General features: G+C 38.3%; 1 protein-coding gene across 3 annotated transcripts in view; it reads left to right on the top strand.

Annotated features, from left to right (window-relative positions):
- Window positions 1-20,156, top strand: part of CNPY1 (canopy FGF signaling regulator 1) — a 204,694-nt gene that overhangs the window by 134,334 nt on the left and 50,204 nt on the right. For all 3 annotated transcript variants that reach the window (XM_089693070.1, XM_089692940.1, XM_089693009.1), the window contains exon 3: window positions 1,925-2,040. In XM_089693070.1, coding sequence (XP_089549196.1) covers window positions 1,925-2,040 — 116 coding nt within the window. The remainder of the gene's footprint in view (window positions 1-1,924; window positions 2,041-20,156) is intronic.

Raw genomic sequence — 20,156 nt, 5'->3', positions numbered from 1 at the left:
TACTCTCCTCACCTTTAGGCTCACTCTGAAAACCTATCTCTTCAGGGAAGCCTACCCCGCCCTCAGCTAATTACTGAACTCCTCCACTCTTCCTACCACTCCATCCCCCACAGCTATTTCTCCTGTATCACTATCCCCTCCCTCCTAGATTGTAAGCTCCAAGGAGCAGGGTCCTCAAACCCCTCGTGTATTGAATCGTATTGTTACTGTACTGTCTCGTGTACTGTCTCCCATTATAATGTTATAATGTACAGCGCTGAGCAAACTGTTGGCGCTATATAAATCCTGTATAATAATAATAAAATAATAATATTGCTTCGGTATTTTCTTATAGTCTTTATTTTATATAATGCCTATGAGAGTTGCCTGTTATAAGTACATCTTTCTATTACGTCTATAAAAAAAAAAAAAAAACATAAAACAAGCCACATTAAATTAAAGTGATTCTGTCCTTGAAAATGGAAAATACTTTTCCTCTTCAAAAGAAGATAATTTATACTTATGTTGGATACCTGGTCTACTCTGCACTTCCACAGGCTGCTAATTTACTACAGGACATATTAGTGATGTAGCAGCCACCAGAAAGAATGGCATGGCTCAATGCGGACCAGGCATCCAACACTCCACAAAGTGTGTCAGTTGATCAAGATTCTTTGGCATCCATAGCTCTGTAAGGCCTCATGCCGACTGCAGCTCAAAAAAGCTGCTTCTACAGGCGTTTGAGCTTTTTTTTTTTTTTCCTCTGCCTGTAAATGCCCTTGCATGTTAGCCTATGTGAACATGCACACTATAGGCATTTTCAGGACTTTATGGCAGGGGAGCTTTGTGCATGGGGCCTAATGCAGGCCATAGACGTGCCGAATTGTCGGCCAATAAATGAAAAATCGGTCGTTGCTGATGCTGCCACCAATGTCCTCGAAAAACATCCATTTTTCGTGGATTTTCCAGCATGACTGATAAAAATAAACAAGAAGATCCGCGAAAAATGGCTGACGGGCTGGCCCCACTAACGGCATGAATATCGGCCGATTTTTCGTGCGGACGAAAATTCGGCCGATAAACAACCCGTCTATGGCCTGCATGAGAGTGGATAGGAGTTTTTGCCCATCAGCGATATAAGTATTAGTCACCTTTTTCAGAAGGAATTTAAAAAAAAAAAAGGTAACAGAGTCACTTTTAAGTGTCAGCATATACCTATCAATGTATTTTTGAGCACCCTGGGAGGCCCAAAAGGCAGGTTGTTGTGACATGCAAATACTAAAAATACTTCCTAAAGTCAGTGATGAATGATGAAATGAATTTTCACTTTACATAGTGGAAAGGTTTGTATTTAAGCTGTACTACCCTGGAACACGTAGGGGACGATTTTCTAAAGGCAAATAGGTGGTTCGCTTTGCAAGGGAAGTTGCACTTTGCAGAGGAAATTTGCCCAGAGCGTAGTGAATGTGGTAACATTTTACCTTACAAAGAATACCCAATCACATGCAAGGAAATTTGGGGGAAAAAAACACAGGATTTGATGATAGAAGTCAGCAGAAGTTCACATCATTCTCTAAGCTCTGGGGGAAATTTTAACCCTTAATTCAACAATTTTTTTTTTTATCTGTTATGTCTGATGGAGACATTTACCCTTCCTCTTCTGAGGACAGAAAGTGTGGGGAAACATAGCATTGATAACCTGAAAGAGCTTCTAATATGTCTACTACTCAAAACTAAAATGTATGTTTTTATCTGAAGTTTAGCCTTAAATAATTCAGCATGAATACTTATATTCAATACAATATTAATATAAAGTGTGTAATAATACCAGAACTTCTAACATAAAAAATGAACAATAGTGTTCCTTTAAGAGAACAGCAGTTCACCTTTTCTTTGAAATAATCCTTGCACAGTATTCTTGATGTTCTTTTCCCCTCCTTTGCAGCCTGCAGGGCACTGGTAGATGAGCTGCAGCATGAAATTAGGAAAGTGAACCCGAGTAAGACAATTGACGTAGGGTCATTCAGGATAAGTCCGGATGGAACGCAGGTACAGAATAAGGTAAGAGGAAAAAAAATAAGTGTCTGAATTGAAAATGCTGCTAATATTAACAAGCCAGGGGTTTGGGCATAATCCTAGAGCCTTCATGATTGGATTTACTCCCGCTGGGAGCTGACATAACCTTAAACTTCCTTTTCACATATCTTATGTAACTCCTGTGTTCCTGGTAACCGTTTTGAACTGTCTTTTATTTCACTTTCTGAAGCATTAGGAAATGTATTGAAGACTATTGTTTTTTCGCTTTGTTTGATTTTCATGCATATTAGGGGATATCAGGATAGCCAACACAATGCACCAGTTTAATGTATAATTGCATAGAAATAAAGGCTAATTGAAATCTGCAAATGAAGGCCCTTTAGGATTCCTTTAGGGAATCTTTCAAGGCCACTGAAGTCAAATTCTTTTTTTTTTTTTTTCGATTAATGTTATGCGTATGATCTGCTACGTTCATCTCCTCACTTCTTTGCCAAATTTAAAACAGGATAGCTGGCATAATCCACATGAATGTGTCTTTTTTTTCTTTTTTTATAGCTGTTTGGGAAGATTATCATAGCTGTTTTGCTGTAATTTTTTTTAAGGAGTTCTTTTTTGCATATATGTTTATCTATCCCCTCTCGATAAAGAAATTATAACCGTGCCACATCTTGCAGGATTCTCATGTTCAAGTTTCTACCCATTATGTCGATACTGGTCAGTATATTTTATCACTCATCAGCTCTAAATCAGTTTTCTTGGTCTGAGGGAATGGGTTTTTTAAGGCTGTAGAAACAATAACCAATTGGTCAGTGTTGTTTAATTTGTTACATTTCCTCTACAGCTTAATTTGTGATATACTGTATGTTATACTCTTTAAGAGTATATTAATATACTTTTGAATATCAGGCCATTATAGTTATTACTTGAAATGTTAATTATTCCTGCTTGCTCATACAACTGGGATGGTTTTGTGTAGGGATTTATGGAGAAATTATCAACTGTCCACCACACAAGTCTTGCAGCCAGATTGCTATAACAGCTCTGCAAGCAGTGCAACAACTTTAAGAACAAATTATGTTGTCAGGTAGGGTGTTTGCAATCAAGCTTCTTTGAACTACTAAGGGAGCACATGGGCATAATAGGGGCCAACAACCCTGGGGCATGACCTCAAACTAACAGGAGGAAAGAGTACTCTTAAAAATGCTTTTTTTTTTTTTTTTACTGAAAGAGTAGAGGACTTAATCTGCTATACGTGAATTTAAAAATGCTTGGGATAAACATAGAGATATCCCGTTAAAAAGATGTAAAATAAGAAATCTCCCATCTGTCTTCTGTTTCTATATAAAAACAGTCACTTGAATTGTTTTCAGAAACATTTCTGCATGCAGGATAATTTCTTTGACATCTATTCAGACAATATTTAGTGAACTCACTGTCTTGGCAGTCAATACAAAAGTTGTCAGGTCATCTGTGAATGCATGACATACATATATGGTATAACTACCAGTGCATCCCAGTCCACATAAACTGTAAGCTTCTGGATAATCCTGCTTGGTGGGTCTGGAAGCCTTTATGCATTATTGCTCTACTTTATGGAAGGTTTTGGTGGATAACGTTATAGAAGTATTTTCACAGACAGATAATATTCAAATGCTCTTGCAGCACATGATTAGTGATGTTGCCAGCATGTTAAGATCGCTTTGTGTCTTTAATGACTGATGTTCACCTAAAGAAAATGATCCTGGGCTACATGGAGATTTTTTACATGTACAGAAGAAAATAATTCAGTAGGCAATGGAATTACCTTCAGGAACTAGATCTCTGAAATTGTGTAAGTAAATGGTACATGGCCAAATTGTCAATGAACCCATGTCAGCACAGACTCAAGCTTTTTACCACACAGACCTTTTGGCAGAACACAGTAAACTATGCTCAATTGCTAATTAAAATGGAAAAAATCACATAGGCCCCTTTAAACCTATGCATTGCATTAACGTCCTATGGATAGTAACATATGGCACTTAGTACAGTTCCTTTAATTTAGAATAGCACCCTAACTCACAGTAGGTACCAGTCCACTTGTGAATGGACTGCCACAATGCCATACATTGATAATGCATTAACACAATCAGTAATACACTGCAATGGACAACAAATGTTACAATACACCTTAGTGCTTTAGGAAAAAGTTGTGCATACTGCTTAAAGTAATTTGAAAAGACATTTTCAGTATTTTACATTTTCAGTTTTCATAAAATAACACCTAATGATACTGCCCTGTATGTGGGCAGACAGATTGTGTTAAAGCTTGACAACACTATATCCCCATCTCCCAATTGTTTTCCATTTTGTCACTATCTCACATGCTCTCCCAGTCTACACTGCAAATGGCATTGCACAGGCATGATCCACTGATGACCCCATCAGGAAGCTGGTCGTAAGAAATGATGTGAGTGCACACATGTCGATAGGAAGTGCAAAGGAAGTTGCATTAGTACTGGCAAACTATAATATTATGTTATTGCTGTTTGCTATTAGATCTGGTTTCTAAGGATATAAGGTACCACAAAAGGCTAAAAAAAAGTACAGCATTGAAATGTACATGTTAAAATCAAAATGCAGACAGAATGAAATATAGCTCTCATAAGGGCATAAATGCATCTAAAGAGTTTTTGTTTCACCAAATGCAAATGATGATGATGCTTGTATTACACTATTTCCCCTAACTGTACTTAGCTCATAAATGTCACATAAAGCATCTGTTTATATGATGAATTTCAATATTATTACTGTCGCTTTCTGTTTCTGAAACTGAAGAGGTTAATTAATTTAGTGCAGATTAATGTATTTGTTAAGTATTCATTAACCTTTACTCAACTCCCACTTTTTAGCTGTCCGTTATGTTGCTCAATATAATTACTGTTGATCTTTTTGTTTGACTATATTAATTATATATTGGTATGTATTTTACCTTCTGCACGAAAAAATGCCCATAAAAAAGGAAACACATTTTTACTCCACCACCTTTCGCTAGCCTATAAGTATTATTTTTCAAAACTTTAACCAAAAGCCACCATAACTGGCATGAAATCATGGTCACATGACATGCTGAGACTCAAGTCTTCTTTCTTTTTGTTTGTAATAAGGGATGGTCTTTCTTTCAGTGCTCGCGTCGCTTAATGGTGACATGAATGCTACCCATTGGCTGTCAGAAATATTCTTCAAATGGTCCCCAGAGAGTCTTCTAGTCTGACAGGGGCAACATGATGTCATTGCACTAAATGCAGGGGCAATTATTATCTCTTTGGTCTGCCCTGGTACAAGCACTGGACCTAAAAGGGCCACAGAGAGCCCACAAAAAGAGGAAAGATGCTATAGCCCTGTTATTTCTACACATTACAGTATGACATTCTATGGCCATTTTGTTCTGCAAAAATGGATACTAAGCCAGGCTAGAGTGCTTTTTATCTATGTTGGACTGATTTACAAAGATTGGTACAAAAGAATTTCCAAGGCATTAGATATACCATGGAACACAGTGAAGACAGTCATCATTGAGTGGAGAAAATATGGCGCAACAGTGACATCACCAAGAACTGGATGTCCCTCCAAATGGATGAAAAGATGAGAAGAAAACTGGTCTGGGAGGCCGCCAAGAGGCCTACAGCAACATTAAAGGAGCCGCAGGAATATCTGGCAACTGCTGGCTGTGTGATACATGTGACAACATCTCCCGTATTCTTCATTATGTCTGGGCTATGGGGTAGAATGGCAAGGCAGAAGTCTTTTCTTATGAAGAAAAACATCCAAACCCGTCTAAATTTTGCAAAAACACATCTGAAGTCTCCCAAAAGCATGTGGGAAAATGTGTTATAGTCTGATGAAACCAAGGTTGAACTTTTTGGCCATAATTTGGGGCAAAAACAACACTGCACATCACCAAAACAACACCATACCCACAGTGAAGCACGGTGGTGGCAGCATCTTGCTTTGGGGCTGTTTTTCTTCAGCTGGAACTGGGGCCTTAGTCAAGGTAGAGGGAATTATGAACAGTTCCAAATACCAGTCAGTATTGGCACAAAACCTTCAGGCTTCTGATAGAAAGCTGAACATCAAGAGGAACTTTATCTTTCTGCATCACAATGACCCAAAGCATACATCCAAATCAACAAAGGAATGGCTTCACCAGAAGAAGATTCAAGTTTTGGAATGGCCTAGCCAGAGCCTACACCTGAATCCAATGGAAAATCTGTGGGGTGATCTGAAGAGGGCTGTGCACAGGAGACGCCCTTGCAATCTGACAGATTTGGAGTGTTTTTGCAAGGAAGAGTGAGCAAATATTGCCAAGTCAAGATGTGCCATGCGTATAGACTCATACCCAAAATCACTGAGTGCTGTAATAAAATCAAAAGGTGCTTCAACAAAGTATTAGTTTAAGGGTGTGCAGACTTATGCAAATATATTATTTTAGTTTTTCATGTTTACTCACCCCCCCCCCCCCCCCCCAAAGAAAAAAAATATTTCAGTTTGTTTTTCAATTGAGTTGCACAGTGTATAGGTCACATATTAAAGGTGCAAAAAGTTCTGAACTGATTTATCTTTGTCTCATTTTTGTATATTACAGAAACCTGACATTTTAAAAGGGGTGTGGAGACTTTTTATATCCACTGTACAATGGTTGCATTGTTTAAATATACAGTAGTCACTGTATTAGAACAAGATCTTGAGTGATACAATCATTAAGCAGGGGTCATATTCATAACAGAGAAGTATGTGACTCAATCTAAGTGGAAAAAGAAAAGAGGAAAGGAATAAAGAAGAGAGAGAGTTTGGACTTTGTTCAAGGGAGAAGTGTGGGGTACTGGGAGAGGAAGAAGGGTTGGAGTGAGAACAGAACAGGGAGAGAGAGGGAGATTGGCCAGAGAATGTGCTTGTTGGTTGCACATGAAATATAACTTAGGATGGATCCATTAAAAGTCAAGTAGATGAAGGTCAAATCTATATGACAGGAAGTGTGAGACCCAAGGTTCCCAGACTTTATGAAATTTAGGCATAGTGCCCAGTAGCTTCAACATCAGTTTTTCATTAATCAATGGCCAGTGTACGCTGATTTTGACCTCGGTCACATACAAGTTTTCAGAAAGCCATGGATTGGCGATCCCTTGTGTCACAGCTATCAGAACATAATTTTTTTAGCACCCACCCTCAGTCCCACCCTTTTCCTGAACACAATCACACTTCAAGGATGCTAAACAAAAATAAAAAGACCACTCTGCTGCATAGTTAATTGGCATTGATTAGATCTACTGGTCATATAAAAAGGTAGACAGTTGAGACGGAAAGTAAACAGAGGAAAAATGTCTAAGAATATTTTCTTATGCATTCTACATTATTCATTCAGTAATATATGTACCCTTGGGGATACTACTTATTGGTTAAAGGGGTACTGACACTAAATTAATCTAAACCGTCTGGAATTGTTGCAAATGCATATTTTTTTAATTCTTATTCCAGTCAGTATTTTTGGTAATTTAAAAACATGATAGGGTAGATTTACTAAAACTGGTGCACTCAGAATCGAGTACAGCTGTGTATTTATAGGAGGCGCTTGTAATAAATGTATCAACATCAAGGGGTTCTTGACATTAGATAACCCTTAGTAGGGGTACTTTGTAAATGTAGCCTTTGTAAAGCGGTACATAGTTTAATAAAGTTGGGAAACATCACTCTACATTGAGCTCTAAATCTATGGCGAGTGGAAAGTGAGCTCTTATCTTAGTAAATTGGGCTAGGGTGTTATACAGATCTAAATATGACTATAATGGCTGGACTAGAAATATTTATGTGTTTGTGTGTTTTGTGTGTAGATATATAAGATTAAAACAATAATATGATTGTACGGTCTTAAGGTTTAGAAATCATTGAGTGGGGTAGTAGATTAGTTTGTAGATTACTTATACTGTATTGGAATGCCATAGAAAAGTGTAAAAAAAAAGTATAACTATCCACAATGTTACTCCATGTAAACAAAAATTTAAATGGTGGGTGGATTGATAAATACACAAATTTTACAGGTATAAAAAGGGATGCTAGCGTGGCAGTACTACATGCAGTAGTAAGTGGCAAGTGTGTCCTATTATTCATAGGGGGTGCATATGTCACGGGCCAGTCCAGAGACTGTTAATCAAGATGGCAGACAACAGTGTTAGTGCGTGCATGGAACAGTGTCTGATGATGGTTTATTGTGAACAAAGGCGTAAAACCAACAGATATCTACAGAAGACTTCAAGCACAGTACAGTGATAAGACGCTCAGCCTCACTAAGATACACTGCTCAAAAAATTTAAGAAACACTTTTTTATTAGAGTATAGCATCAAGTCAATTAAACTCCTAGCATATTGATCTAGTCAGTTAAGTAGCAGAGGGGGTTGTTAATCGGTTTCAGCTGCTTTGGTGTTAATGAAATTAACAGGCGCACTAGATGGGCAAGAATGAGACGACCCCCAAAACAGGAATGGTTTTACAGGTGGAGGCCACTGACATTTTTTCTCCTACTCCATCTTTTTTTACTGTTTTTCACTAGTTTTGCATTTGGCTAGGGTCAGTGTCACTAAAGGTAGCATGAGGCAATACCTGGACCCTACAGAGGTTGCACAGGCAGTCCAACTCCTCCAAGATGGCACATCAATACATGTCATTGCCAGAAGGTTTGCTGTGTCTCCCAGCACAGTCTCAGAGCATGGAGGAGATTCCAGGAGACAGGCAGTCACTCTAGGAGAGCTGGGCAGGGCCATAGAAGGTCCTTAACCCATCAGCAGAACCGGTATCTGCTTCTTTGTGTAAGGAGGAACAGGATGAGCACTGCCAGAGTCCTACAAAATTACCTCCAGCAGGCCACTGGTGTGAATGTCTCTGACCAAACAATCAGAAACAGACTTCATGAGGGTGACCTGAGGGCCTGACATCCTCTATTGGGTCCTGTGCTCACTGCCCGACACCATAGAGCTCGATTGGCATTCGCCATTGAACACCAGAATTGGCAGGTCCACCACTGGCGCCCTGTGTTTTTCACAGATGAGAGCAGGTTCCCCCTGAGCACGTGACAGACTTGAAAGGGTCTGGAGAAGCTGTGGAGAACATTATGCTGCCTGTAACATTGTTCAGCATGACCATTTTAGTGGTGGGTCATTGATGATCTGGGGAGGCATATCCATGGAGGGACGCACAGACCTCTACAGGCAAGACAATGGCACCCTGACTGCCATTACGTATCGGGATGAAATCCTTGGAACCATTGTTAGACCCTACGATGGTGCAGTGGATCCTGGGTTCATCCTGGTGTACGACAATGCCCGGCCTCATGTGGCAAGAGTATGCAAGCAGTTCCTGGAGTATGAAGGAATTGATACCAGTAGATGACCCTAGGCTCGCCTGACCTAAATCCAATAGAACACCTCTGGGATATCATGTTTTGGTCCATCCGACTCTGCCAGGTTGTACCTCAGACTGTCCAGGAGCTCAGTGATGCCCTGATCCAGATCTTGGAGGAAATACCCCCGGACACCATCCATCATCTCATTAGGAGCATGCCCCAATGTTGTCAGGCATGCATACAAGCACGTGGGGGCAATACAAACTACTGAGTACTATTTTGAGTTGCTGCAATTAAATTTCAGCAAAATGGATTAGCCTGCTGCATCATTTTTACACTTTGATTTTTGGGATGTCTTTGAATTCAGTCCTCTGTAGGTTCATAATTTTAATTTCCATCAAACATTGGGGCATCCTTACGTTCCTAACATATTACCCAGTCCATTCAGTATAGATATCCAGCTTGATATTTTTCCCCATTGAGATCTAATGTGTTTTCTAAGTGTTCTTTTAATTTTTTTGAGCAGTGTATTTGTATGGTGTAAACGTTTCAAAAATGGCCGTGCGTCTGTCAGTGACAATCCCGGACATGGTGGTTCCCAGCCCACAGCAGTCATTCCTGTGAACTTTTAGCGAGTGGAACGCCTGATCCTGCACAATCAAAGCATTACCTGTCGTGAAATTGCACAAGAGGCACATCTTTTTGTGGGAACGGTGAACACAATGATGATGAAGTGAAGCAGGCTGTCCTAGGGTGGTTCAGTCGTACTAACAAATCTTTCTATGCCGAAGCTTTCCAAGCATTAGGTAAACACTGGGATAAGTGTATAAATGTAGAAGAGGAGTATATTGAAAAAGAAATGTTCTTTTATTATATAAACTCAAAAGTCCTGGTTTGACTTGAACTTCCCTCGTATTTGATTTTATTTTTTTGATCTTGTTCTCTGTTTTCTAAGACTGTTCTCCTGCCCAGATACAATATGATAATGGAGGATGCCTGTCCAACAGGTTAAAAAGGGGCAGTAGCAGTCGATCTCTCAATGACACCATGCCATAGTGCACTGTGGGTACAGGCCATGACACATGCTAATTTCCCAGATGCGGCTGTGGAATCGCCAAGCAAATCTGCTGTGTGCTACCTGCCCCCTCACCTCATAAGAATTCAGATCCTGGTTACTGTGCAATGGGAATTCACAGATGCTGACTGCCCACCCACAGTTTATGCCATATGTCATTTATCTTCCAGTGGTTGCCGGGAAATGTAGTCCTAGCATCAGGTGTACAAGTGCTGTAACACAGGCATAATCAATACATGAAACACTAGCAATGAAAACCCAATTTCTTAAAATTTGAAGGAAAAATATAATGTGCAGTGAGCGCATATTTTTAGTTATTGTAGTATTTATCTTGAAGGTATTTTGAAATCAGCTATAATAAAGAGTGCATTTTGAAAGACTTGCATTGTGATAGAGATCAGTAAAGCAAAAGCACAGTATAGCACCACAAGACAGGGAAAAGAACTTTATAAATACAGCGATCAAATATGGCTGTTTTTATGTACACATACAATTTTATAAGTCAATACATTTTTTTTTGTAACAGAAATCATTGCTAATTTGATTATTTACATCAGGCTATTTTATTTTATGTAATTTACTTAAAGTGAAACTACACTGCACCTGAGCACCACAAACCAAAAAATGCTATTTAATTCATTTTTAATATTTAGTTCAAACTCCCACATGCTTTTTTTTTTAGCTGAGACATCATTTTGAAAAACACCCCCTGGCATTTTTGGCAGTGGACATCTTGAGTAAGGGCTGATGATTCATGCTGCAATTACTGTACATCCTAGAATCCATCTGCTGTTAGCTCAGGCATAGACTGAGCTGAGAACCCTCCCTCCCCACCTGAAGGTTCCTGGGATGTATGACAATTTGCCTAGACATGAAAACCAGGAAGTAACTGAAGAGATGTAAAAAAGAGTTTAAAACAAGTAAATATAATATTCTTTCCGGTCTATTTACTAATGCTAGCAGCATTCCTCTTTAAAAAAAACGCTAAAGGGTTGCTGAAATCCAGTGTACGGTGGTAACACAATATGCATTGTCATTAAAGTAGAACTAGAGGCAAAACTTTTTTTTTCATTTTGAATACAACAAGGGAGGGATATACCCCCTGTAATTTTTTTTGTTGCCATTGCTGAGATTTCCCTTCACTTCCTGTCCCATAGCCAAACAGGAAGTGAGAGGAAATCCCTGCAAATTAAGGGAATTCCTTGGGGACAATCCTCAGGTCACCAGAACTAGTGTCCCTATTAGAAGATTTCCCCTCTATTACTTTTTTGGGGACAACCCAAAGTTAGGGATTTTCTTTTACTTTCACTTTCAGTGATAAAGGTAAACAGGACATATAGAGAGGGTGAATCTCCCTAACAGGAGCACAAACAGCAATATAAACTGACGTGTTCTAATAGCTCTCCACTCTATCCAATGAATGGTACCCAAACACACACGCACAACCCACCTGTGCTACAGCATACCCTTGTGCATCACAGTGCACTAAACGTATTATGGTGCCCTGCCATGAAAATAATACTGCAGAAGTAATTTTTTTTTAACTGCATTTGGGCCCATTCTAAAATCATAGGTGGTGGTAGTACAGGGTGTCTCATTGTACAGGGTGTCCCTAAAGTCTGAACGTACAGGCAAAATGTATATTTTCAATACATTTCAATACATTTTTCAACATTTTATTTCATTGGAATATTATTCAATAACATCTTCAATGTGATTTTTACCATTTGTGATGCAAAGTTCCATGCGCTTTGCAAGATTCACATGAACCTGATGCAGCAACTCCAGATTTCCATCAGTTTGAGCACATTAGTTTATGATGCGCTCCTTCAGGTGATTCATATCTGTGATTTTCATGGAGTACGCCTTCTCCTTTTGCATACCACAAAAAAGAAGTCAAGGGAGTTAAGGTCTGGTGAGATGGTATATAGTGATATATATATATATACAGTTGTGTTCAAAATAATAGCAGTCAGACATCACTAACCTGATCAATCACTGATTATGGTAGAAATGATATTTCTACATGGCAAATAATTTACTAGCAGGTGTAGTAGAGTAATAGAAATCCAACAGACCCAACAGTCATGACATGCATGCTGCTGATTCTGTGTAATTGAATCACTAATTGAAAGGGGCATGTTCAAAATAATAGCAGTGTGGAGTTCTATTAGTGAGGTCATTCATTCTTTGAAAAACAGGTGGCAATTATTGCCCTTATTTAAGGAAGGAAGGAAGGCAGCAAATGTTGTACATGCTGGTTACAGTGCATTTATCTCTGAAATTCTGAGGAAAATGGGTCGTTCCAGACATTGTTCAGAAGAACAGCGTACCTTGATTAAAAAGTTGATTAGAGAGGGGAAAACATATAAAGAAGTGCAGAAAATGATAGGCTGCTCAGCTAAAATGATTGCAAATGCTTTAAAATGGCAACCAAAACCTGAAAAACGTGGAAGAAAGCGAAAAACTACCATTCAAATGGATAGAAGAATGGCCAAAATGGCAAGCACTCAGCCAACACTCAGCTCCAGGAAGATCAAAGAAGGTCTAAAGTTACCTGTGAGTACTGTTACAATTAGAAGACACCTATGTGAAGCCAAGCTATCTGCAAGAAGCCCCAGCAAAGTTCCACTGTTGGAAAAAAAGACGTGCTGAAGAGGTCACAATTTGCCAAAGAGCACATTGACTGGCCTAAAGAGAAATGGCGCAACATTTTGTGGACTGATGAAAGCAAGATTGTTCTTTTTGGGTCTAGTGGCCAGAGACAGTTTGTCAGACGACCCCCAAACACTGATTTCAAGCCACAGTACACTGTGAAGACAGTGAAGCATGGTGGTGCAAGCATCATGATATGGGGATGTTTCTCATACTACCGTGTTGGGCCTATTTAGCGCATACCAGGGATCATGGATCAGTTTGAATACATCAGAATACTTGAAGAGGTCATGCTGCCTTATACTGAAGAGGAAATGCCCTTGAAATGGGTGTTCGAACAAGACAACAACCCCAAACACACCAGTAAACGTGCAACATCTTGGTTCCAGACCAACAAGATTGACGTTATGAAGTGGCCAGTCCAATCCCCGGATCTTAATCCAATAGAAAACTTGTGGGGTGACATCAAAAATGCAGTTTCTGAGGCAAAACCAAGAAATAGAGAAGAACTGTGGAATGTAGTCCAATCATCCTGGGCTGGAATACCTGTTCACAGGTGCCAGAAGTTGGTTGACTCCATGCAACACAGATGTACAGCAGTTCTCAGAAACAGTGCTTATACAACCAAATATTAATTAGGTGATATCAAAGGAAAGCAAAATCTTCAAACATTTTTCAGTTTATATAGTGAATGTTTGAGTTTGTAAAGAAGAATACAAACACTGCTATTTTTTTGAACAGTCTAATATTCGCTTTTCTTCAATTTGCTTTTTAGAAGAACAACACAAATTTGATATATTTTTCTTCATGTTTTTGATTTTGAATAGAATGTGTAGTGTTCCCAATGCATTTGTGTGTATGGAAATAATAGCCATTAGAAGGATTCTGAGCTTTATTCACTTTTTTCAACACACTGCTATTATTTTGAACACAACTGTATGTCCAGACTTTATGAACACGCTGTACAATAAAGCGCATTGCAGTGCATGGCTTACAGCAGTGAAGTATGGTGTGAATGGCCTTTTAAAGGCTATAAATGACCATCTGATTGGAGAAACTAGGGGGGAAGAAATCTTGTACCTTTTTTGTTTTTATTTCCTTATTGTCACTGTTATGCAAGATGTTTATAATTTCATACAGCAGATTTTTATTTCTGTTTTTGTAGAAGTCAATCAGATAAAAGTGAGTCTTCACTGTGGCACTAGAGGGCAATAACATCCACTCTGATGACTTGCGCTGGCCCTTTTTTTTTCAGCTAAGAGTTGTCTTCACAGTAAATTAGTTTACAATTTGTTGTCTATGCAAGAGAGCACTGAAACATAGCAGTTTTTTCTTCTAAAATCTCAACAGAAAAACTGAAACCAGGACCAGGTGGCATCTAGAGGTGGGAGCAAACTAAGTGTTAAATGTAAGGTTTGCTAGCTAAACCTTTTCAGCTTCATCAAACTCTGATAAAGAGCAGAGGCCACATACAAAGAAGAAAGAAATGATTGTTGAAAAACATTGAGCGAGAGCAGCTAAACACATCAGCGCTAACCATAAGCTGGACGGACTAGGGTCAATCCAACATCAGAGGTTGTTAGCCCAGGTTACGGGAAATGTGATCTTAGCCACCTGGTTTGTAACGTTACTGTGTTCAGATGCACTTTTCTGTCTTGATGGCAACCTCCATTAGTGAACTGTGACTTCATGGATCTGTATGAATTCAGTCTACAGTTTCATTCTTGTTTTCATTCTTCTGGAAGTGCTTTTGCTTTAGCGCCCAGCTCTTCCTGCAAACTGTTGGGACTATTGCCTAAGTTGAGAGACAGTTTCAAGAGCACAATTCTGCAGCTGACGTGCTATGGTAACATACAGCACTCTACCAAACTTCAATACAACATTTAATACTTTTCATTTCTCTTACATAATGCATATCACTTTCCAAGCTAGCAGCTGAAGCTTTTATCCCCTCTGTTTTTAATAGGAAGCTCAAATATTAATACTTAAAGAATAATCGTTATAATTTCTATGGTATGTCAATTTTTCCAAACCATGTTGTTTCTCATTGTGACATTTTCAAATATTTACACATATTTGTCATCGTATGCAATGGTTTCGGAACCCTAGGTTAAATCATATGTTTTGTTAAAGAAATGAAGAAATATCTGAAGTGAAGAAACAATTTAATATTGAAAATTTTAGCTTAACGTTCCTATATATTTCCTGTATTTAATTATTATTGGTTACTGATAATCTGTATGTTAATATCAAACATTTAGCACTTACAAGACAATTTAGCGATATATCTGAAACAGAATATTTAAAAACCAGAAGCTAGTGTGATAAGGTGCAGAAAACCATTGGGGGCTGCAATTTCTGCAAACAGGTACTGACTAATCGAGTGTCCAAACTTTATGCATTTTATTTATTTCCAGGCTGTTAAATTTAAAGCAAGAAAATAATAACAATACAGTAATTGTGCAATACAAATGGGAAAAATGTAATGTTTAATTCCTGCAAAGGTTAAATTATCTTCTTTTCATGTAGAAAATCATAAGCACATATAATTTTAAAGGTCCCAACACTTTTTGCATACAATTGTATGGTGATGTAAACTTTTTTCTTTGTATTCTACCTACAACCCTAGTTTACTAATGTAGATCTTTATTCTTTATTAGAAATTGCAAATGTTTCCACACATTTGGATCAAGTGTTGAAACTAATCAGCATTTAAAAATGTTTTCATGCCTTAAGTAGTCTCCTTTATTTTTATAATATTTTTCCAGCACATTCATAGTTACACAATCTGGTTTTGAGAAGTGTTTACAATAGCCATATAAGTATTCATTAACAGGTGAATTAAGTAATGTTTTCAGAACAATACATACAATAATACATATAAAAATGAAAATTTGTGGAACAAACACGTTACCTATATAACGTCTACACTTAATAAATATATTTACCGAACTTTTTCAATTTGATTTCATGTTCTTAATCTGATATGAGTCAGGGATTTCAAACCATTATTATACATAGTTGGCACAAGATGCTATTGCTCATTAATGGTGACTAAAGCATCTAGCATGAGTTTAAGGGTACAATTTGCAAGTTGTTTATCACTAGCAAACTTTTTCACAGGTTTGATAGTCTTGCAATTTAATTAAGCAGCACAGTTCACATTTGGCATGTTCACCAGACGGCGATCAGGCATTAGGAAATGATCCAGTTGCAGAGTAATGTCTTGCCCCCCCACAGGCACCACGACAAGCTGGATTGTATCTTACCAGTGTGCATGTCTTTGTGTGCTCAGCAGACACCCCTGCAGGCAGATTTCATCCAGGGAAACTATTGTCTAAGTACATCCTGGCCCAAGTTCACAGACTTCCTCTTCCCATTCAGGATTCCTTATTGAAGGTGTCTTCTATAACCCTCAAACTTCAGGGTCAGATAGCAATCATCTGCTTACGGTAGGTACCAACACCTTTTTAAAATAAAGCTACAAGCAAAAAATGTGCCCTTTACTCCAGTTATATTTTTATTTAGAATCAATCCATGTGTTTTTAATTAATGCTAGCATGACTATGGTGTCCGTTTATGACACAGAGAATAGCTGCGATTCAACAGATCTCAGCTATTCTCTGGTCATTCACAGTTTATGACGCTCAGGAGATCATGTCAGCCCTTCTCTGGAGATCTGTGTTCTCCCTCCAGATTCTCCAGCCCAGAGCTGGAGAATCAGAGGGACCGAAAACTAAGCAGAGATAATTTACCTCTGCTTAGTAAACTGATCTTTTACTGTAATCTCGCGAGATTATAGTAAAATCAGCTGTTTTCCAGAGTTTGTAGACCGTTCTCCAGCGTTTGGAGACCATTCTCCCTTCGTTCGGAGAACTGCTTCATAAACTGCATTCACAGGAGAACTGTGTTCTCCGAGAATGCCGGAGAACTGAGCAGCGATCTATTACCGCTGATTCATAAACGGAGACACCTATATCTTATATAGCTTCCCATAAAACCGTTAATGTGGATTTCTAGTTCAAAATAAAAAAGACCCTTTTTTGCTATGTATAATACGTAAAACTTTTATATTATGCATTATTGTAATTGCTGAATGTTTGATTAGAAAAAACAGTCTAATCCAGATATTCAGGAATTCTCCTGTGCTTCACTGACAACAGAGTGCCTGTGCAGCTGATAGTGGCTGCTTACAGCCACTTCCTGGCACCGTTCTCAGTGTCTGTGTAAGTAAAACAGCTCAACTCAGCCCTGCCCCCGACATGTCCAGTTCCGCCTATGTCCCACCCCATCTATGATATGTTTTCTCATGAATGAGAATGCACAAGTATCCTCATTCATAAAAGTGCTCTGAGAGGAGGAAGGAGACATGCCCATCTAGCTGCCCTAGCTATATGAACAGAGATGCATTGCAGTCAGGTGACTGCAATGCATTATAATGAAAAAAAATTACAAACAGATTTTAAAAAATTGTACACATAACAATGACCTTATATTGTTTAACTGAATCTAATATTTCCTTCTACTTTAATACACTAAGTTAGCCTCAGCATGTGACTGCCAGTGTGGAAAGAGAGTGAAACTCTATTACATTGCACAGTGCTGTCTTCCTAACATTTTTCAGGTACTGGAGGTTAGAGGGGAAGGTTTCTATGTAACTTACAGTATAAAGAGAGCACAGGGAGTGTTTCATTGCTGTGGCAATATTCATTAATAGTCTTAGAAGGCTGAAAATGATGTCATCCTTTGGCCTTATAGCTTGACATGAGTCATCTACAATTGTAAAATTTTAATTTTGTAAAACTAATAAAAGCCAAATTAGAAATAGCATAATCCAGTGGAGTCACTGACCATAATGTTTAGTATACTAATATTATTGAAATAATAATATATCTAGTTAACATGTGGTATACAATTTTAAAGTGGAACTAAACCCATTGAATTAACGATTTTCCAAAATAGTTACATTCGAGGCATGACGTGAATGAAAACTGCCACCAGTGCTTGTGCTCTTAAAAAATCTGTCAAGCCTTTAAAAGGGTGGTGATATAACTGATCACGTGAGCAGCACAGTGGCAACTGCAGATCAAACAGCGGCTAAGATAGCAGCTTCCTTGGCTGAAAAAGAAAGGAGGATTTAATTTCGTTTTAACTAATTCCTATAGTATACCTGTAAAAAAAAAAAATTAAATGATGAAGTGCAGGCACCTAGAGCTTCACATTACAGTGGTGGACCAATAGGAATGTAAGCAGGAGTGTAGGACACAACTGGAATAGGTCAAACCCTTGCTGATTACAAAGGTCCAGGGCTTGCACCTAGTGGAAGCTAATATATTTCCTAAACAGATACAGTATATATGTTGTTGGAATGGGCTTGTGAGCTTCATATATTTTGCTGTTACATTAGCACAGTTGGCACAAACACCAAACAGTGTCTTGTATCTGGTTAAGTGCTAGTGTATGATCCAAACGCACACGTTCCTGCGTTAAAAATGGCTGTGTGTATAAGTGGGTGCTGCAGTGACCCTCGGCTGGAACCGAACAAAATCAGCAAGAAAAAAATGTCACCAGCACACCGAGGATCACCAATATGGGTCCAAAGGTTTTAATAAACCATCATTGTATTGGGTTAAGGGCACTTGCAAAATTTTGGTAGTCTGTTAAAACAAGTAAATATTTTTATTAAATTTGGGTTTTGCAATTTTCATTTCATTCTTCTAATTTTTAAATGTCACAAGAATGTTATATAAATATACAGATATAAACATTTATTTTTCTCCCATTACAGAGAGGAGCAAGTAACAAATAACTTCAAGTAGCAAAGCGGTTACTAAAAAGATAAACACTAATATGTGGTAAAGCAGTCACTGTGGAAAGAGTGAGCAGTCTTGATTAAAATGTAATTACTGAGCCTGCTTTCCTCTCTAGGGATATTCAATATCCATCAACTTTCCCTTGCCACTACACTGAGGCAACATACACTATTCAGAGTTCATCTAAGAAAAGACAATGTATCGATCGAGTTCAAAGATTGTTCTATGAAGTTAGCTTGTATGGTCAGCAAAAACAAAATGGGAAATAAAAGCTCCATTTGTAGGTCTGCATGGAAGGCATTTATAACCACTCACCTCAAAGCCCAGTTGAAGTCACAGAACAAATGCTACAAAAGAAAAAAAACTCAAGGTGTAGAAAAATTGTTTTCACAAGTTTTTTGTGCCTTGACATTTTTTTTATCATTTTTGTTTAATTACCACTAGCCCCAGTTGAAAAACCCCTCGTCTCCCACTACAGAGAAGGACCACTACACTCTGTGGAAGAGCAGCAGTGTTTTGACACATCCCCTGCTGACCTACAGATCAGCAATCAATGCTTATTGGAGTGTTTTAAATATGACACAGCAGGGGGAGTATGGGACCAATGCAGAGAGACCACTGTTGTTATTGAAAGCACAGAATACTAAGTGGCAAGGGCACTTTAGCTGGAGCTGGGAAGTTAATAACAAAAAGAAAAAAGCAAGGCATTAAAAACTCGCAAGCTTGCTACACCTTTTTGTAGTATATAATTTTTAAAATTAAAGGCACCAGAGCTGGTATTTCAGTTTTGTCTTACCACTGGTGATGTTAACTAAAATGATAGTTGTATCTCTCAGACTCAGAGAACAAGATTTCCTGATATTTTTTCTATAATATTTTTATTGATTTTCACCCAGAAAAATATAACAAATGATAAGGTTGAGTGTAGCAAGTAACACATTTCCATACCATTTGAAGAACAAAGCCCCAAAGGTCTCAACACAGGGGTTGATTTACTAATGGCAAATAGACTGTGCACTCTGCAAGTGCACTCATTTTCCCCAGAGCTTAGAAAATGTGGTAAAACTCTGCTGATTTCCATCATCCAATCTTGTGCAAACAAAAATGCTTTTCTTTTTTATTTTCTTTGTACCTCATTGGGTATTCATTACAAAGTGAAGCTTTACCACTTTGATATTTACTAAGAAACAAAAAGTGCAATTGCACTTGCAAAGTGCACAGTTT

This window comes from Staurois parvus, unplaced genomic scaffold (assembly GCF_062004578.1).
Source record: "Staurois parvus isolate SC_StPar_1 unplaced genomic scaffold, SC_StPar_1.0 ptg000005l, whole genome shotgun sequence".
NCBI lineage: Eukaryota > Metazoa > Chordata > Amphibia > Anura > Ranidae > Staurois > Staurois parvus.
Note: the sequence above shows the minus strand (reverse complement) of the source record. Positions and strands in the feature narration are given on the sequence as shown.